General features: G+C 46.3%; 1 protein-coding gene across 1 annotated transcript in view; it reads left to right on the top strand.

Moving 5' to 3' along the window:
- The first annotated feature begins 1,465 nt into the window (after positions 1-1,465).
- Positions 1,466-21,022, top strand: part of EDC4 (enhancer of mRNA decapping 4) — a 38,193-nt gene continuing 18,636 nt past the window's right edge. The window contains 15 exon segments of the mRNA XM_050903986.1: positions 1,466-1,544; positions 5,990-6,146; positions 7,262-7,373; positions 8,512-8,611; positions 10,156-10,345; positions 11,418-11,565; positions 12,107-12,211; positions 13,112-13,221; positions 13,797-13,880; positions 14,438-14,533; positions 15,587-15,689; positions 16,157-16,337; positions 18,216-18,288; positions 18,736-18,827; positions 19,486-19,702. Of these exon segments, the coding sequence (XP_050759943.1) occupies positions 1,466-1,544; positions 5,990-6,146; positions 7,262-7,373; positions 8,512-8,611; positions 10,156-10,345; positions 11,418-11,565; positions 12,107-12,211; positions 13,112-13,221; positions 13,797-13,880; positions 14,438-14,533; positions 15,587-15,689; positions 16,157-16,337; positions 18,216-18,288; positions 18,736-18,827; positions 19,486-19,702 (1,847 nt within the window).

Genomic DNA, 21,022 nt, shown 5'->3' with positions numbered 1-21,022 from the left:
CAGAATCACATTCGCTTTACCTTCAGACCTCGCTAAGCTATCAGGCCCCAGTTTTCAAGGGATTGGCATGCCTCGCTGGGCTTGATTTTGAAGTATATGAACTTGGCATTTCCCTTTCCGAGACTTGTCCGGAAAGCCTGGGGTGGGGTGTGCTCAAGCTGGTCGGTTCTCAAATCTGGCTGCTTTGGCCCTTGAATTGGAACGGAGCTTTCTTGGAAGCTGGTGTTAGGGCCCTGCTGTTCGGCATTGCAGCATTCTCACATATTCCCTGTTCCAAAGGCAGGACTGTTCTCCGGTCACTGCTTCTATGCTATGAAAGTCGCGCTCAAAATTAATCACTTGAAGAGATTAGCTCATTCAGTAGGAGGAGGCATTTTGTACGGTCACTGCTAAGCAAGGATCCTTCTCTTGTAGCTCCAGATCTAAATAAAGCCTGGCAGGGGAGGGAGGATCTAAGAATAGGCCTGGCTTATGAACCTTGCCCTGCACAAGGATCTAGTCCGTGAGGTCAGGGTGGTCTTTTGAATAACGAGCTCAGTAAGCCAAGAGCTTGCTTAGAAGTCAGGTTCAAGGAATGATATGTGTGGCAGGTGTTAGTTTTTAAACTATCTAAAATGAGATTCTTTTAGGCCATTACAAGTTCAGAGCAGTTATCCCCTGAACTTGGACGTGTACATCTTCCTGGGGCTCTTTTTCCTGCCTTTCTCCGCGGTCACTCACTCCCGGCTCCTTACCTGGAGGAGACAAACACCAGTGTCCCTAAATCGGTATTGCTTAATGTTTTTGACACCCACAGGTCGCTTTTGAGGCCCAGTATATTTGCTGTCTCTTCACTCTTGTTTCTCCCACCCATGTTTAGTGCAAGCATTAGGACTGAGCCCCAACAGTCACCTCCCCAGTCCGGAGGCCGGTGTGGAGAGACGGCCAAGGCTGCAAAACTGCCTGCGGTCAGTGGGAGGGCCGGGCAGCAGTATGAGATTATTTTACCCCCCCTAAACAACCAGTCTTAAACCTTTATGAGCGAGACTTCAGGTATCGCCTCATGGCATTGAACCTAGTGGGAATTCATATTGGCCGTAACACCAGGGCCATCGAGAAGATGCCCCGAGGGGGCCGGGGCCGGTGTAGGCCCTTGAGGCCTGCGGCAGCGGGCTGCTTCCCCCTCAGCGCCCGGGCTGGTGGCAGCGGGCAGCCCGGCTGCCCCGGCGGGGCCAGCGGCGTCCCGGCCCCGCGGGGAGGCGGAAGGGGGCGGCGGGGGAGAGCCCCCCGGTCCCGGCCCTGCCGCCCGCCCCGCCCGGAGCCGGGCTGGCTCCGCCCCCGCCGCACCCGGAACCCTCCGTCCCGGCAGCGGTTTCCGCCCGGCGCACCAAGGGCCCGGACCGGAGGCGGAAGCGTGGGCGGCGGGCCGGGTCGGGGCAGCGCGGTGGCGGTTGTGCGGGCGGCGGCGGGAAGCGGGCCGGGCCCCATGGCCTCCTCCTCCAGCATCGACATCGAGGACGCGACCCAGCACCTGCGGGACATCCTCAAGCTGGACCGGCCGGGAGGTGAGGGGCCGGGACCGAGGGGGCGCAGGCAGGCCGCCGCCGGTGGGCCTGGCCGGGGCGGGGCCGCCGCACAGGGCCGGCGGCCGCGCTGTCCTGTCCTGGGCCGGGGCTGCGGGACCCTCCTCAGGCGGTGCACCGGCGCTCCGCCGTCTGTCAGGCGGCCGCGCTCCGGGGCTGGGCCAGGCCGGGCCCGTCTCCCCCTCGGGGCGCCGGTGGCATCGCCCTCCGCCGGCTCCGTCCCGCCCAGGGCTGGGGGGGGGGTGTCCCGCTCGGCCCTGCCTCTCTCCCCGAAGAGCCCGGGAGCCAGCGGCGAGGTGGGTACCAGCCGGGTAAGGAGAGGAGCCAGCGACTCAACTTGAGGACCCTCGCTTGTGGGAGAGGATTCTTGTCGCTGAGCAGAGCCGGAGCAGTTCGGACCCAAAGGTCGCTGCTGCCGCGGGTCTCTGGGCTCGTTTTATCTGAGATGTTGCCGCTGAGAACTGAACAGCACCGACCTCCTCGACCCACGTCTCCCTCCTTTGTTAAGAATACCTCGAGTTTTTCCCAGGTGTCTCGCTGGGCTCAGCGGACAGGGCTATCAGGCCTCTCTGAGATCAGTGCCCTCTCCACCCTTCCCACAAACTTTTCGCTCTCCTTCTTATTTGAATGTGAAATGGGATCACAAATATCTCTGTTAAAGTGGTTGTGAGTCTTCTCCCTTTGCTTTCAGCTATTGTACTTCTCTGCTCAGAGTTCAGTGGACTCCCTTCTGCCTGTAAAAATAGCAGTGGTGAACAGCAGCAGGCTTAGGAGTCAGCCGTATAAAACGTGTTCCCGCTCCCCTGTAGCCTAGCATCTCTCTCAACCCTCCTTATAGCTTTTTGAACCTAGCATGGTGTTTCAGTCAAACCTGATGAGGTAATGGTCTGAAGGAGGCTGAGACCATGAATGTTTTGCAAAAAAACCAGCCCTTGTGTATAGGACAGAATTTATTTCCATGTTGTGCTCCTGTTGAGGGAAAAGCAGGAATAACGTAGCTTTTAAGCGTCCTGAGAGTCAGTATGAATGTGCTACCTCCAAAGCAACTGCCGCGTGTGCTGCCTTTTGCTTGGCCAAAAGGATGAGAGGTTGGATGCAGGATTGTTGTGGGAGGGGTGTAGAGGCGCATGAGGTGATGGAGCAAACCTACAGGAAGCCAGCTTCGTTAGTTTTTACTACCCATAGAGAAACTTCTCGTTACTTGAAGTAGTTTCTCTTGTTTCTGGAGCACTTGGGTGCTCCCGGATTATGAATCTTATAAGAAAATACATTTTTCCTTCACAGTGCAGCGCTCTGTACTTGAAAGACTGAAAGGAGAACTCAGTGCAGAGATGGGGAACACTTGTTTCACAAGCAGTTTCTGAACTGAAAGGATGTATCATGGTTGGGAAATGGTTGGAGTTGTTTCTGTTCTCTCAAGGTGACTTGACTTTCTCCTGAAGCAGCTTCTCTTGCTGGTTGAAGCAAAGGAGTTATTTACTGAGTATGGCTTATTTCTTTTCATTTTTCTTCTTTCCTATTCGTTCTCTTTATACCTTCTCTGTCAGCTCTAGCGCACAAGAAGGCAGTTGAGAGGAAAAGGAGCAAATGGACAGTAAGTCAAGCAGTAAGGAACCTGTGGTTGTTCTCAGCAGAAATCGCTGCCTGGCTAATAGCAAGTAGACTTGAAAGAACTGGACATAATAAAGCGAAGAGCAAGAGTACATGTTTGTTAACTGAAAGCCTCTGAAAATCCTGTTAGGATGTCAGAGGAGAGGGAAACTGGGGGATCCTTCAAGGCTTTTGAAAGAGAATAAAAGCAGCCTCATGAATTGCCTGTGTAGGGCTAGTCTTGTCGGGCATAAAGTTGCTGCAGTCAAGGTCCTCTCTAGTTCCAGTTTCCGTTATACCCTGGGTTTCACTTACAGATTTTAATACCCAGCAGAGACTAGTGTAGCTGCTTTCCAAGGTAATTGCCACGAAGAAAGTTTTGCAGTACTAGGTGCGTGTAGCTATGAGCAGCATTATGTTATTCTGGGTGCTGTCCAGGCAGGTGACAAGAAACACTCCCTGCTCTAAAGAGGCTACAACTGTCACAATACTTTATTAGTTCTGCTGGGTTTGGTGACTGTAAAAATGCGATCCACCACCGAAGTCTCTCTTGACACAGTTTTCTCCTGGTTTTGGCAAACATCATCCATTGCTTCAGTAGCCCTTGCGCTTTTTTGATGCCATGCCCTCAGCAATGGGGATCTGCACCATCAAACCATGGACCTCCCAGATGGGGCACGTAGACGGGCCGTCAATGCCAGCGTGCTCTGGAGGAGAGTCCCTGTTGGGGCTGTGGGCAGGATCCTTCAATTCGTGCTGAAATCTCTGCTGATAACGAAGTGTTACGTGGGCTCACCCTGCTCGTGTGGCGTTTATCAGGGACGTCACTGTTTAGTACAAAGTAGCGTCCCTGATGCGGGGGCGGGGGGGGGGAGCAGGAAGAGTTCAGTATCTCAGCTCTGATTGCTCCTGCTTTCCTGCTCTTTGAAAACGTAATGAATATGACTGCACTTCTTTCCCTTTGAAGGCCTAGATCTACTAATCTACGTTAACGTTTTGGTTTTGTTCATGTACCTACTAAACACTGAGCCTCTTCCCTTCTTTTGTGCCTTCAGGACTGTGTGCAGGCAGCATCTGTGCTTGTCTGGCTCCCGCTAAGACAGTGATGGGCTAAGCCCCATTCCTGAACTTTGGTGTACTGTTCTGGTGCCCATTAGCCTCTGGGGAGTGTTTCCTCCTTCCCTTTCCCATGGAGCGAACGTCACTGTCCTGCTGTCCATAAAAGAGCAGAAATACTTATGTGAGGCATTCCTGTTGCTGCAAATAGAGCAAAGAACATATTGTCTTTCTCTGGCAGCCTGGATGCTTTTTCTGTAGTGAATATTTTCCTGCTTTTGGTCGCAAAGGATGAATTGCAGTCACTGGAAGTAGCTGCAACTGGACAAGCACCCACCAAATGCTATAGGAATAAGGGATGCATCTTAATCTTGCAACAGCAAGCACAGCACAAATGCCTTAGGTGGTTACAGGATCGCGTTCCCTGGCCTGAAGTTTCCTTGCGCTGCATGAGTGCCACTGCTGTTTTCTTCATGCAGTGCAGGTAAACTGAGGTGAGCGGCCAAATGGCCTCTGCGTCGGGATACCCTGTCGCTGCACAGGCTTTTTGTGTCCATAGCGTAGTTGCTGATTTAATGACTCTGTTCACAAACCGGCAAGTTTTAAATATACTTCTAGCAAATAAATAATAGTTGCAGTTATTTTTGTAGGCAGCAGCACTCATCCTGATGTGTTAAAGCCTATTGGGTAATTGAAAGGTTGCCTTACTTTCAAAGGACGTGCCTCTTGCCCACAGTTATGTTTAGGTTTGTTACGTGTGCCAGTAACAGTGGAGCTTCTGGTCCTGGGAGCAGCCATTTTGCAAGAGCTCGGCAGCAGTTGTTACCTGGCAACAGTATACGAAATTTCAGTTTTCAAAACCAGTGAAAATTTCAAGCGAGGATTTTTCTGAGACAGGAGGCTTTGACTTCAGTGTACTGATGTGTAAGTGCAGATGGAGTGGGCATGCTCTCCAGTGGGGATCGTCAACTATTTACCTTGCTAGTGAAATAGAGAGGAGTCTCCTTCCCCCCCTGTTACATCTGTCCCCTTCTAAAAGCCTTTCAGAAGGCATGGAGGCCACCATGCAACTTGTGCTAGGCCAAATATATGAAGTTAGGGCACATGCACTCTTCAAAGCAGAGCTCAAGCTCTGAACAAATGATTGCTTTACGCAAAACTTGAGTGCTGTAAACTTCTATGTGCCTAGTTGACCAAGGGAAAAATAGGGGGAATCCTGTAGGCACAGCTGCACAATTTCATAGCTCAGTTACTCAAACACCTGGAGTTTGAGGTCAGGTCTCAGTCAGAAGCCAGTTTTGGAAAGTAACAAATGTATTATTTCCAGCCAACCCCTAACGTTGCAGCTAACCACTGTGTTGCTGGACTTCAGAGATCTCTCTGCAGGCATGAGGGTTAGAAATGACCCTTCAAGAACCCTTTGGTCTGGCACTTGATTCAGTAAACCTGAATTACCAGCCTAGTCTTTCTGATCCAGGACTATTTGCTCCTTGAACCTGGTAAGTTCTTTGTACCTGTTCTTTGGTGTTTTTCTGGTCTGCTGGGATTGCTTGTGTAAGAAAAGAGCTACGACTTCAGTCATTTGTGTGGAGGTAAGTTTCTTTCATGGGAGGTCTCTTACACATCCTTTTTTGGAAAAGAATACTTTTCCCAACCAATTTGGCATGTTCTGCCTGATAGACCAGTAGAACCTGACAAAAAACATCTGGAGGTAGTGTATTTCATGCAGTGTTACTTCTTTTAAATGGATATTGTGCACAGTTGGTCATGCTTTTCCCTAGGTTCAGTGAATGAGAACCAGAGACCGTCAAATTCGTATAATGGAGACCTGAATGGACTGCTGGTGCCTGATCCCATCGTGGCCGGAGATGGACCTTCTTTGGCTAAGCCAGTGCATCGCAGCATTTCTTTGGGAGCCCTGCAGGAGAAGCAAGTCATGTACGTTTTGTTGGAAAAAGGTTGAGAGTGAATAGAAAACGGTTAAAAATCAGTTCTGGTGAGCCTGGACAAGCATGTTGGGAATCTGACAATGAGTTTTACGTTGAGTTCAGGTGACAGTTGTGAGTCCATGCTGTTGCTCAGAGCTTTTGTAGCTTTTGTGAGGCTGATGCATGGAGCCTGCCGTCCTTGCTGCTCAGGAACTGAAGAGTATCGGCAGAGCTGTTTAGAGAGAAGGGGAGCAGGACTGGTCGCATGGTGGACGTTGCAAGTCAGGATGGAGGTAAATTAGCAGGGCTCTGGGTGAAACTTGGCGTTCTCATGTAGACCTCCAGCTGGACTCCTTCAGGGACCCAAGTTACCTGAGGGGTAACTTATACCAGTTCGCAGTACGGTAGACCTTGCGCTCGTCGAAGTATTTCTCTCCACATAACTTAAAACAGGACGAATGATCCTGAGCTAGATTTCTACCTAACTCTTTGCTGAGTTGTGCATATACATCGGTGTGTTTTTGGACAGTACATGTGCTTTTACTGCTTATATGCAAGAGAACAGACACATATAGAATATTTTGCATTTGTCATGGGAGTAATAATACAAATCCACAACTGCAAATCCACATCAGTCTAATTAGTGTAATGCTTGGTTTCATGTGCTGACTCTTTAACATTAGAGCTCATGTAAATAGCTTTTGTTTGGGTTCTCTAGCCAGAGTTTTGAGAGAGGATGCCGTGAGAACCATGGGCAGCGTGCACTGTTGTTGATGAGGTTCAACTGGTTGGCTTTGGTCTCTTTGCGCCTTCCAGTGTCGGGTGGTGGTCAAGGTTACTTTAACCCAATGTAGGTCTGTGCTCAAGTCAAATCGACTGGAGGTTTTTAAGCTGAACAAACCACGTGTTTGGTGCTCTCAAACCTCTGACACATGGGGAAGGGAGACTCTTAACCGAAAGTAGTTTCTCTTTTCAGTTGTTCAGCTCAAACCTCCTCAATGCACAGATATTCCTTCTGCATTGCTGTTAAAATTATGAATAGCAAATACCTGACCTCTGTTCTCTTCCTGTGAGTCTTGTCTGATATTCCCCCCCCCCCCCCCCCCGCTTTGTTTTTCTTAAAAGCTGCCTTTCCGGTGATGACAGCTCCACTTGCGTAGTGATATCGGCAAAAGATGTGGAGATAGTGGCCAGCAGTGATTCCAGCATCACCAGTAAGGCCAGAGGGAGTAACAAGGTAAGGAGCAAGAGAAAGCATAGTTCTGTCTCTTTTTTAGTAACAACAGCTCATGCTTGAATATTTTAAAGAGAAATTGCTATCTTCTTTCCTGTGTTATAGGAGCTTGTAATTAGGTAGAAGTTTGTCAAAGAGCTTAACAAGGGGGAAAAAATTGGAGCGGTATCTTGTAGCTGACTTGTTACTGTTATTCCAGAATCTGGGCAAGTTAGCCTCTAATTTTCAGCAATAAGTCCATGATCTAAGCTGTAGGTTCCTGGGAAAATGCCCTCCCTTCGCAAACGAGCTTTTCCTGCTGATTGTTTCTTCACTGGAAGGTCGTCGCTATGGAGGGAGGGTTGCTCTTAATGGTTTGGTAGCCTCAGTCCTGCTGAGGGCTCCACCCAGCAGATCAAAGCTGCAGGAGAACCCATATGTTGAGATTAGAACTAGTGCTGTAGCAGAGTACTAAGACATGCTCAGAATAAATGCTAGTAATTAGGAGAGAGAACTCTGCTCTTGATCCTCTCGGCCCTTTTCCATATTATATCATTTTGTTCCTTAATGTGCAGCAAATTAAGGGACCACAGAAATAGTAAATGAATACTGTACGATGTTATTGTTTTTCATAGATAATACTGAAGATAAAAATGAAAGGGAGGATCATTGCCATAATTTCCATAGTATTTCTTAATTCTTTGCTCACAAAGACAGTGCTTATCAAATAAGACCAGGATTCTCAGTTTCTTGGAAAGCAGTATTAAAACTAAAAAGCAAGTGCCCATGCGGCAAATGTGTTTCTGTATTTCAAAAAAGTTTCCAAGAACTGGGAGTCCAGACACAGTGCTAATAAAGAGGTAAAGGCTGCTTTGCTGTAGTTGCAGGGTCAAGCGTTGTTCTGCAGCATGACAAATTCGGTGAGTTGCATTCCTTCTTGCAATGGAAGGAAACATTCATCGGCCTCCAGAACTCTGAATGTTGAGGGCTCTGCTACCTGGCATTCCACGTGCAATTCTTCCTACCGACTGCGGCTTCTGACAGTTTCCTATTAAGCATTACAGATCTTCCCTAGAGGAAATTGTATATTTGGCAGGTGTTTTTCGCAGGAAAAAGTTAATTCTAGACATTTCTCATGTTTTGTTTCCTTTCTCCTGAGCAGGTGAAAATACAGCCTGTTGCCAGATATGACTGGGAGCAGAAATACTATTATGGCAATCTGATAGCTGTTTCAAACTCTTACCTGGCTTATGCCATTAGAGGTGAGATGCCTTCTTGTCTTGGATGTGATTTGTATTCTTTTGCTCTGTGTATCTCTAAAAGAGGCAAAGTTTGCATCAGAAGAAGGTAGCAGGCAATAATTGAAACACGTGTTGCAATACCCAGATCAGGGTGCTGTTGTAGTGGGAATATAAGTGAAGCTACAGGGGAGAGAAGAGTTGGTCATGTAGGAGAGTTTCCACTGAGGAAGAAAGCTTGTCTGAAGTTAGAAATAAAAGAAAGAGGAGGACTCAGTGGGGATGGAGGAAACATTGGTTTCACTGGACAGTAAGCTGATGTTCAGATTACTCCTCTAATTAAATATTTCTGCGGCAAACAAGCTTCTCTGTAGCTAAGCACAGAAACAGCCCTGTGGTAATTTGAGCAGATAAATGTTTGTGATGGATTTGCTTGCATAAATTTAGAGTTGAGTTTAAGGCTAAATTTAGAGGAGCCAAAGAGCAATGCGGATGCGGTGTATTTTGCAGTAGGAAGGAAAAGCAGAACAACACAGGGAAAGGTTGTTTCACAACATGTATGAAACAAATGAACACTTCGTCATCTGCAATGTCTCTTTCTGCTCTCATGTAAGCACACAGTGTTTGGGGCTCCATCAGCTCTTCCCTTTCTTCTTAGTTCTGGCACCCATCAGTTTGTCAGGCATTTTATGAAATCTACTACTCTGCTTCTGTGTTTTTTTCTTAGCTGAGGTTATTTTAGAGCAGCTTTAGGGTGTCTCACCCTTTTTTAAAGTATTAAAGCTTGGGTGCAGTAACACTACGGAAAGCTGAGTGGTCTGCTAGGGCTGGCTTGGGCATCAAGAGGTGGAAGCAATATGGTCTCCATAAGACTGCCTGCATTATAGTGATATTTGTCTGAAATGGGGAAGCTGGAAACTTTGCTTGGTATGTGCATGCTCTGGAGCATGTTCTTTTTAGTCACGCAAGCCAAAAAGCAGTGCTTCTTGACAGGTGAATGTTTATGCTTTTTACATTCCCCTTACAGAACATGTATTTGAGCTACCTGCCTCTCAGTGACTCCTTTTCTCCAGTTAGTGAAAATAAAATTGCAATTAAAATTAATTCACTGTCACTGGAGGTCAGTCTTGGAGGTCTGGTAGCTTTATCATGAGCTCGGGATAAAGATTTAAGGCCTTGCATTTAATGAAGGCATCTTTCATGAGAATAATCCTGGGAATTATGAGAAGTCAACTTCTGTTGCTTTCTTTTTAAGTAGAACAACTTAGAATTTGCAGTGCTCAAGAAACAGAAGATATGGGGAGTTAAGCTGCCCCTTGCAAGGCAGGCAAAGTCCTTGATGCTGCCGTTCCAATCTTCTGCACCAACGCTGAAAAGTGCAGTGAATATTTGTGCATGTCTTGAAAGGGCTTGTTAACGTGGTACCTATTGATACGGGTTTTCAGAGCGCTGCCAGTGACAGCTGATGGCAGGAGGGGTGCTGGAAATGCTGACGACTGGAAACAAAGGCAGTCCTGTGGGGAAGCCGCACGGATAGATGGTGACTTCTCCCTCTGTCTCTTCTGCAGCTGCCAGTAATGGCTCCGCTATGGTGCGGGTGTTGAGCGTCAGCACTGCTGAGCGGACCTTGCTGAAAGGATTCACAGGCGGTGTGGCAGACCTGGCTTTTGCTCATCTCAACTCCAACCAGCTGGCGTGCCTGGATGAGGCTGGCAACCTTTTTGTCTGGCGCCTGGCCATGGATAAAGAAAAAATCCAGTATCTGGTCAAAACATGCTTCATATCAGTCTTTGTGTAATGGTTAGATGTGAATGCAACCTTAAAACTACAACTTATTTTGTAGCCTTTCCAGAATAGCAGCTTGCAGGGGGAAGGTCGATAATTCTGCCCCTTCCAGAGTATTTAATCAGTCAACCTGTGCCTGTGTTCAGCACAATCATTGCTTGAAATTGCACGTAACTTGAAATTCTAGGACTGACACCTCGGTGCTCCTTCTGGTCCAGGCAAAAGTAGTCGGTGAGAAGTGTCAGTCTGTACTAGCTGGCCTTACACACGGACAGTGTCACCTCAACCGTGTGACAGAATTTTTTCCTCACGTTTGTCTAGTTCTAGCTCTTTTCCTCAGTTACTTTTCTGGGGAAGAGGATGTAATACATCCTTCCCACTCACTATCTTCCTTCCAAACCTGTCATCCTTCTTCTTTTGGTGGTCCTGAAATTCATTTTCAGTGTTTGATTCATTGCCCTAAATGTTGTCCTTTTAATTGCTAGGAGTGACTGCTCAGTGCTTTTGGGAAGCACATCAGTCTGTGGGATATGTCGGCTTAGGCTGTGGCATCTTAATTTTAATTTTATACCATCATTTCAAAAGCAACTGGAGCAAAGGTGGTTGTAGTTGTTTAAGATCCGATTTGTAGGGGTGGACTAGAGCGCTCAGCCTGAGGCAATGTGGTAGCTTTTCTGTCTTTCTGTGGTAGTTTTGCGATGCTAGCTGAAATCATTTCATCTGTCCATCAGCAGTCATGTGGATTGTATGTTCAGACGTGGCTCTGTGCCCCTCTTGAGCTTATCCTGTCCCTGTCTGCAGCCTGCAAGACAAAATTATGTGAATCTATTTAAACTTTTGTAAGCTTAACCTCTTCTGCCAGTGAAGAAACGCTAGCTTGTCTGCTTTCTTAGCAGAATCCTTTTACCTGGTTTCTTTTTGAATCACAGTGATCCAAAAAATCTTGAGGTTTAATAGTGTTTAACAGAGGACTAAGCCTGAATAGGTTATTGCTGAGCATTAGTAACACAGCCAGAATCTTATGTTTCTTAACCATGGTGATCAGAGAGGAGATCTTGGTTAACATCAAGCGACCTGACAACACCCCGTTGAACACCTCTAGAAGAATCATCTGGTGTCCTTTCATCCCGGATGATAATGAGGAGAGTGGTGAAGAGGGAAGTCAGACGTTGGCGTTGTTGCATGAGGACAGGGTAAGGAAACCCTACTTTTGAAACATTGTCCCGTATTATCATTAGAGGGAGAGAATCTAATGAAGGAAAGAGCTGATATGGTTAGAGCTGTAAAGGCTCCTGTCTAGTCCATGTTGAGGATCCTCCCCTAATATGAGATGTGGGATTCCTCTCTTCCGAGGAGAGGTCATGCTGATCTTTCTCTGGGCCTCGGGAGGATGGAAAGTGGTAACTTCTGCTCGCCATCAAATAGCGAGGACCACTAGAAACAATGTGGAGGGCCGGAGGCATCACTCGTGTGTTCAGGCTGAGCCAGTACCGAGGGGAGGGGGCTTGGTGAGCAGCAACTACAACTGCCAAGAGCAGTTCCCTGTACTTATGTACAGCTGGGTGCCAGGAAAGCATCTAATCGCTGAATTGGGTGGAAATAGGAAGGTTTATGTCACATACTTGCCATTGGGCTGGTATGTCAGGATATATGATAAGGATATAAGAAATTCTCCACTGGGTTAGACCAGTAGTTGTAGAAATAAACCTGTGTGCCTACCTGTTTGTTTTCCAGGCAGAGGTGTGGGATTTGGACATTATCCGAACGAACAACAGCTCCTGGCCGGTGGAAGTGCCTAGCATCAAAGAAGGCTTCATCGTAGTGAAAGGCCACAGCACGGTATAAACCTATTTTGTTTTCTTTACTGCTGTCACATAGGTGATCGCTACAGATCACTTAGGTTTTCTTTGGGTTATAGTGTCTCAGGAGCTGCAGTTCTTAGGACAGTTGGCTGTAAAAAAAACCCCAGTTTCTTACCCATCCACGCTATCCCCCACAACCTACTGGCTATGTACACACACTGTTGGTAAGTAACCTTTGTTTAAAGAGCCAAGGTGAATGTGTAGTCGTTTGCTTTGAAAATGGCTCTTGAAAAAACTCATCTGTATTTCCAAGGGCCTGCTTGACAACCTGGGCTGTACTTCCAACTGTTTTGTTGTATCTCCTGGTAAATGGAACACTGAACACTGCTGTGGTTTACTGCTGGAGGAGAAGGGGGAAGTTAAGCCCAATGACATCTTTATTCTTCTATGATTTCCCTAATGAGTGTAGTTATATCTATGAATACAGTGGACCAGGACTGCAGCTGAGTATGCAGGAGGTGATATTTTGAATATGAAAGAAACAGCTGGAAAGAGTCCAATTTCACTTCTTGAACGGGATGATGACAAAGTAATTGTATCACTTAGATGAAACAATAATGATTGTGAAAAGCCAGAAGATCCCAAAACAAAACGAGCTCCATTCATAACAGGAGTAACAGTGGGAACAGTAGCAGCACAACCCATTGTACTTAAATTTGCTGTCTGGAAAAGGCGATTGTTAATTATTATTACAAAAAAAAAAGAGTCCTGTCAATTCTTCTGTGAAGGGTTAAGCTGCCTGGTGACATGTCTGTCAGAAATCACTCTGACCTCCTGTACTATCAGACTGTTAGTCAAATTCCTGTTTGAAGAGAGTACTCTTTCTTCCTGTGAAATAAAAATGACTTTCCTGTGTGTCTTTTCCCTCTCTGTGTAGTGCCTGAGCGAGGGAGCACTTTCTCCAGATGGAACTGTGTTGGCCACAGCAAGCCATGATGGTTTTGTCAAATTCTGGCAGATCTATATTGAGGGGCAAGATGAGCCAAGGTAACTGGAGAGTTAGAAAATGAAGGATCTTGGAACAGAGAGCAGCATTTTCTCTGTGAGAATTTCCTTGTTACAGTCACCTGCGATGGTCATTCTCAGAACATTATAAAGATACAAGGTGAATGTAAAGTAATTTGTTGCTGAAGAGTTGTATCATTGAGTCACGCAAGGTTTGGTGAACTTACAGAAAAAGCAAAGAGCCGTGTCTGGAAACGGGAGTTCTGTGCTTTGCACAGGCTGTAGTCAAACGCTTTTGACTGTCCCTGTAAATGCAGAAAGCTTCTCTGAGCTGTTCCTCTCAACGTTGACTTCTTTTATGTATTGTACCCTTGTTAAGACACCAAACCAAATGGCAACATGTGATTTTATTGATTTATTGGTCACAATCTATGTCTGCATGGGCTGTGATCTCCTTATTTTATATAAGCCTATAAACAGCTCCAAGTTGATAACACTTGGTGGTTGCTGACTTAATGCTGTCTTTGGGCGAGGAGTAATGTGTTCAGCGCCAACCTCTTCTCCTCCTCGTTTACCGCTCCCTGCACACTTGGATGTTTTCTCTGATTCTTTCCTAGGTGTCTTCATGAGTGGAAACCCCATGATGGTAGGCCTCTTTCCTGCCTGCTCTTTTGTGACAACCATAAAAAACAAGACCCAGAGTAAGTCCCCAATCCTGTGCTTGGAATATCAAAATTTAGTAGTGTCTTCTACCTCTGCCTTTGGAGGGTTCCTTGTAACTGCATCGTACTTGTAAAAAATTTAGCTCTGTGGCAGGAGCAAGTCCTGTCCTCTTTGTAGTCAGTTTTCTAGTGATGGAGAAAGAAATAAGGCTCTGGAGCACAGCCTAAAGTGACCTTAATCCTAGTGTCAATTCCATGAAAGCAATGAAAATTCTGAATTGATGAGTCCTTTCAGGTTTGTGGTATGGTCGGTTTTAACTGGCCTGTTATCCTCCAAATTTCTACTGTAGTTGATTAAAAAATAGCTTTTTTTTTTTTTTTAAATTTTTATTCTTTCTTCAGTCAGTTGTGGCCTTAGGGTTCTTGAGAGCTATAGTGGTTTCTAATCTGCCCCGGAAGCAGAAATTTTCTGGGAACTTTAAGACACGGTTGGGCAAAATCAGCTATAGGCAGGTTGTGAGGAACTTTTCTGTGAAATGTCCTTATGGGAAGGACCAGATGTTCTTTAAAAGAACTTAATTCTGTTGTGCCTGCAGAGTTCCCTTCTGGAGATTTCTCATCACAGGAGCAGATCAGAACAGAGAACTGAAGATGTGGTGCACTGTGTCCTGGACCTGTCTGCAAACTGTCCGGTAGGTGTTGATATGCCGACTCCCCTGAAGGGCTGGATTTACTTTGAGCCCGTGGATCCTAACAAAGCTCTCAATTTCCAGGTATACTTACTTTGCAAAGGTGATCCTTGATCTCTGATGGAGTCTACTCTAGCCCCAGCTAGAGCCTCCTCTGCCAATCTGACCTATCTGTTGAAAGCCATCAGGGCTGTGGCAGGCTATCAGGTCAAGCTTTGGCAAGGCCGGGGAGGTTGATCCTTTTATACAGTCTCCTTGGTGTTACCAAGACCTGTTGTCTTCGCTTTGTTCTGTAGAGCATAGATATACCTGCATGAGGAGAGGCATTCCAAAATTGCATGCCTTGAGTGCTTACTTCTGTAAAAATACTAGATATTCAATAATGAATCTAGGATCTTTTCCTATTATTGTTTTTTCTGATTTAAATAATGAGAAGCTGCTATGTTGACACAGCTTAAGCAATTATACAAGGCTTATTTGCTGAGCCATATAGATCCAGAAATTCAAATTCTGCTTTAGTCCATCCCTTCACTCAGCTTACGTTCTCTGATTTTACTTTTCTGATGGTGGATCATGGCTTCTCCGATCACACGCACGCTTAAGGCCACTTCTGAATTGCCCTCTTAAAATGAGAAGAATATGGCATACAGCTGAGTGCTTTTTTTTCCACCTCATACTACAGAAGGCCCAAAACCTGTAGAAGGGTTATTTTGGTTTGATGGATTTTTGTTTTTCAATCTGTAGCATCGGCTCCTGTCCTCCTATGAATGTGGAACATGTTAAGTAACGACAAACTGTCATCTTTCACTTAAATGTTCAGAATCTAGATCCTATGGTGTGATCTCCCTGATGAAGTCTCTTAGCTGAAGTCAGCACTGATTTCTGCAATGATGTTTTTGTTCTAGTGGGTGGTTGCACTGTAATATGGCTGTAAACTCCTTAAGATTTTGGTTGGTTTTTTTTTTTTTGAACTAATGCAGTTTCATAGCAGTCATGCTGGTTGTGCTAATCTGCCTTGCTTTCTGCACCCCACCCCCTTCTTATTTGTGGATCTAGCTTTTCTCCTGACATCTTCAGCTCCATGAGTATTCTTCCCAGCCTGAAAGTCTGCCTGGACCTCTCCGCTGAATATCTGATACTGAGCGATGTGCAGAGAAAAGTAGGTGGTTCATTTTATTGCTGGCTGTGTGGGTAATGGTGACAGAAGGAGAAATGGCCATCTGTGCGACTGATTCTGCTGCCTAGGTCTAGGATTTGCACGTTAATAGCTAAAAATGCAGAGGCTGGCCTCAGCTATTTCACCATAAGATGGCAAATGGTAACAATTCAGCTGACTAATCTTGAGGAGCCTTAAGGATTACTTCTCACCCTAAAGTAAAGCTCTGATTTGGAGGAGCCTGTATCTGGCACAGTAGGATTGAGTTCCTGATCAACATTGACTCAGATAGGAGTATGCTTATTGTGGTTCCCTTGTGTTTGGTTTCAAATTTAAATGGCCCAGGCTTTATTCCTCATGTTATTCCTGTTGTTTCAAATCTCTTTGAGGTGCTAAGCTTTGTAGTCCACACACACATATGCATGGTCTGCTCCGAAAGCCCCGTGACTTACTGGTTCTGATTCTTCCAGGTCTTGTATGTGATGGAGCTGATGCAGAACCAAGAGGAGGGTAAAGCTTACTTCAGCTCCATCTCGGAGTTCCTCCTTACCCACCCAGTCCTAAGCTTTGGCATCCAGGCAGTGAGCCGCTGTCGGTTAAGGCACACTGAAGTGCTCCCGGCCGAAGAGGAAAATGACAACTTGAGTGTAGGTAGGTGATGAAGAGAATTTGCCTGCTGTGAGATCAGGCTGTCTTTCTTCACTGGCTTTCTCATGAAAGGCTGGCTCTCTTTTTCTCTTAGTCTGTATGAAATACGTCCTGTGCAGCTAGAGTGCTTCAAGAGAAGCACAGTAGAGTTGGATACAAGGAACCTCTGGAAGTCTCTGGTCCAACCTGCTGCTTGAAGCAGGACTATTGCTGGTGGTAGATTGGGTCACCTATGGCTTCATCTAGCTGCGTGTTGAGGGCCCCCAAACATGACATTTCTGGCTCTGCTCTGGTGCCCCGTCCCAGGGCTGCACCCTTTCCTAAAGAAAATGTGTTCCTAATATCCGACCTGGACCTCCCAGCCCAGGTTGTAGCCATTGCCCCTTACCACACAGAAACACCGCTCGGTTATTAAAAAAGCATTCCAGGGCTGTGCGGGCTGAAGTGACTGCAAGTGCCACTTTGGTTAAGGTACAAGATTAGCTGCTCAGTATCTGAGCCGTGATGCTTTTGTGATCGCATAGCGTCATTGCCCCCAGCAGAACGCAGGGGACGACTTCCTCTGGCAGCGTAGGGCTGAGTCCCTCTCCAGCACGGTTTGATGCAGGCTCACAGGAGCACAAGGGTTCCTGGAGGAACTGGCAGGATATATTTCTGTGTCTGCTTGTATGAGTAAACTCTGTGTAGTTAAACATCAGAGGTGTGAGCACATGGTCTGAGAAACCAGTCGGTTGCTTCTGAATCGTACTGCCTGAGCTGTGACAGATGTGAGGACAGTACGCAGCCTGAGGTGAAGGAAAAGGTGGGGTTCTTCTCCATCGTGTCTGGAAGGTGTATTGCCAAGCGACAAAGCTTCTTGTAACAGAAATGAACAAGTAACTCTTTTAGAGGAGACACACATGAGATGGCTTCTCTGGCTGTTACTACAATGAATATGATAGTGAATCCTGTGGAGAACTGTCCCATGCAAGCATTCCTTGATCACTGCCTCTCTTCAACTGTTGCCTTGCTCCTGATCTCCTACCTTTCTGTTAGTAAGATTTGGAAAGATACTTTGAATAACATCAACATATTTACTGTTAGAAAGATTCCTGGGCTATCAGTACAGCTGTGTGATGTGCTTCCCTGTGCCTATTATTGTACATAATAATAGTTAATTCATGTTGTTGTCAATATTTGTGGCATATTGCTCTGAAATGCGGAAGCAAAAATGATAGATATATGTAGCAAGTCAGGAGCAGACTGGGACTGAAACTTCAGGTCCCTGATTGGTGCTCAGATAATGAGGACAATTTGCATAAGAATGCCTAATACATTTCTTTTTTTAATGGGGAGTTAGGTTTATCTTTTCTGCTCAGCCTCCTTAGCTTTCTTAGCAGTGAGACTGATACAGGTGTTGGGTGAATGTTGTCAGCGCTGGCTGATGGGAAGTTATCGCAGAGCTCTTCATAACTGTAGTTGTTTACAGCCAGGAAGTATGGTTGAGCCCTAGTCTGAACTTCTGTACAATATAAGCTAGTGTGTGTCTCTTAAAATATATCCAACCAGTCACTTCAACAGCCGGAACAAATTGCTGGCAGTTCCAGACCTCAGTTTCCTCCTCTTTACCTTTTTTTTTTTTTTTCCTTTTTATCTTTTTTTTCCTCTTCCTTGAGGCTTATTTGTCTGGATTAGAGCAAATTTGATTGCTCTCACATTGAAAAGTGAAGGGAGTGTAGGATATACTTTCCCTTAACAGGGTGAATCCACCTCTGAAGTGGAGAGGTAGTGAAGCTGTATCATGCTGGTTCTCTGCTGCTGGTTCATCTGCTATGATGTTTTTCTAGTACTTTGTTTGCAGTTTCCATCCAACTTCATGTTTTACTTTTGTCTTACTTCCAGAAGGTGCTCAGGGAGCTGGGGCTGTTGAATCAGCAGCAGGCGTGCTGATAAAACTCTTCTGTGTGCACACCAAGTGAGTATGTGTAGCAGCTACCACAGGCAGCTGTCTATGGATGTCCTAATCCTGCACTGACCTGTAGAAATGTAACTTAGCAATTCCTTTTGCTTGTGACAAAAACTACTTGGACCCATAGAAACTTCTTGCTGTGGTGTGTTCAGTATGGCCTTATCAGGAAGTAGCCCTGCGTGGTGCTGTGGCAAGTTAGTATTTTTGTCGCCATGAGTACACAGTGAGTTAAGAGTTGTGCTCGTGTGTAAGTGCTGGGAGACATCTCTCGAATACCCTGGGTGCCAGAACTGGGTGACACAGCTGAGTGAGGATCAGTTTCGCTGCTTCTGTCACAGGCAGAAGACACTAAAGGATATTCCAAGGGAATCAGTTCTGTGAAGAGGAATCTTCTAAGGTTTAGACTTCTCTTGGTGATTCATAAACTAATCAGAGATGCCTGGTTTTTTTCAGGGCCCTGCAGGATGTGCAGATTAGATTCCAGCCTCTTCATAGCCCTGACATGAGCGCATCCATGCCTTCCCATGGCTCTCATGAAGAATTTGGTGAGCATTTGTATTCAATCGATCTTCAGTGTTGATGAGCCTTTAAAGCTTGTTGGCGAGGGGACAGCAGGAGGGCAGCTTTGGGAGCGTGTTTTTAATGGAGTGGTGTCATTGCATAAGGATTCTGAATATGGACTAGCTGTGAAGCAGGCCACTTGGTTAGACGCCGGTGTGAGTATGGAGCATGGGGACATGTTAGGCTAGGAGCGCTAATGCTTTGTGCACGCTCGAGTTCGCCTTGCTAGGTGATTTAGCACTTGTGCCGGAAACTTGACGTTTGTCCCTTGTCAGGCAGAAGAGGTTACAGTGACACCAGAGCTTTGGGAGCAGAGGGGACTGGGCTGTGTGTGGTGTGCTCTTTCAGTTCATTCACCATTCTGGGATGTGGCTGTTAAACTGGCCTTCCATTTCGGGAAGAAAGGAAGCTTGGATCTCTTATTATCAAAGCCTGATAACATCCACTCTTTAGCATACAAAGAGTAAGCATAACACAGGATTTGCCTTGCCCTAAGCTTTGATTAGGATGTTGCAGGGTTTTTGCTCATTCTTTTTGGAAACGAGTATGGCTGGCAATGGCATAATTTCACACTTTGTGGAATTAAAGCTTTAGCTTTTGGGGGAAGTTCTTGTAAGCTGATTTGTATTTCTCTCTTGGAAGCCTTTCCAGACCACATGGCTGATCTGAGCACAGAAGGGCTGGGATCCGAAAAAGGATCGGTGCATGGCTCTCAACCAGACCTGCGGCGTATTGCTGATCTGCCTGTACCAGCAGACTTCCTTTCTCTCTCCAATGATGCCAAACCTAAGCTGATGACTCCAGATGCATTCATGACACCAAGTACATCTCTTCAACAGGTAACCAGAGAGCAGCACTGGTATGGGTGGTACAAGGGGTGGGTTTGGATTTTGATACTTTTGGGAACTTTTTCTAGGCAGTAATGACTCTGGTAGGCTTAAGTAGCTGAATGCAGAGCACACAGGAAACTCTGTGCAAGTAACCAAACTGAGTAAAGACATGTTGGCACATCTAAAATGCTAAGCTGGCCTAAGCTTGTGTTGCGAGCGCTGTGTTTAGCTGCAAAACTGCTGATGTAGCTGTGTTGTGTAGAAATACAGGTTTGCTAAATAACTGTATCTAAGCTGGGAGACTGGTTTACACAAGTTGCTTGGGGTTGTGATATAACTATAATGGAAGAAAATATGCCATCTCTGCACATCCTGTCTGATGGGATCCTGTGGGAATGCATGTCTGAAATGATCAGGTAGGTAGATGGGACTGTAACATCTTCTGCATGAGATCTGCAAATCGGCGATCCAGTAGCTCGGTGGGTTTGGTTTTTTTTTTTTTAAATCTAACGCAGCAAGCCTTAACTTGTACAGAAGGCAAGAGTTCTGTGCTTGCTCCAAGGTTTTCAGTATCAGGAAGCATGTGAAGCATTCCTCGGGATTTGGTGATCTCTGCAAAGGATAGCAAAGCGTCTTGGTGAAGAGCCATAAGCAAGCATTTACTCCTCAGTAGAGCTCTGATGGAGCAGTGAGAAAACACAGAATTCCTCTTAATGCTCTGTCACGTGTGTGGCCAGCAGTGCTGCATCACGCACCCTTGGGTCCTGCTGGGCGTTTCTAGAGGCTGTCTGGCACTGACAGTGTGCATCTGTCTAACTCGGTGCAGGTTTCTGCTGCCCCTTCTTGTTTACGCCAACAAGCAGAAAGGCAGGAGCTTGCTGTTTCTTGGCCACTCTGCATCCAAGTGTCATGTTAGTTTGTCTTAAACCCACTCAGATATTCTTGCTTTATAGCCTGCTTCTGTGCCTCTGTACTGAATTTGTGACTGTGTAGTTTTCTCCGTGTGCTTTTAGAATGGGAGTAGGCATAAATTAAAAAGTATTTTAAAAAGTGCATCCTTTAAGAAAAGTGACCTGCAACTTAATTACAAGGTGTGGATTCCACTGGTGCGAAGCTGTGCTGTTTGTGTTTTCTCTGCCTTCCTGTGAGAAATTAACTGTCGGCAGTTATTTGCCATGCTGATACAGTTCTTACAGGCAAGGAGGAGGGTGCTTGTGAGAGCAGCACTCCACGTACACATCCTAAGACAAGGCTTCCCCCTCCAAGGGAGGAACGCATGGTTGTCACCACAGCTTGAACGTGTACTGGAGGAGCCTGGATGAGGATGGAAAGCACGTGGAGATGTGCAG

The sequence above is a fragment of the Gymnogyps californianus genome, chromosome 12 (genome assembly GCF_018139145.2).
Source record: "Gymnogyps californianus isolate 813 chromosome 12, ASM1813914v2, whole genome shotgun sequence".
NCBI lineage: Eukaryota > Metazoa > Chordata > Aves > Accipitriformes > Cathartidae > Gymnogyps > Gymnogyps californianus.
This window is presented reverse-complemented; position numbering and strand designations above follow the sequence as displayed.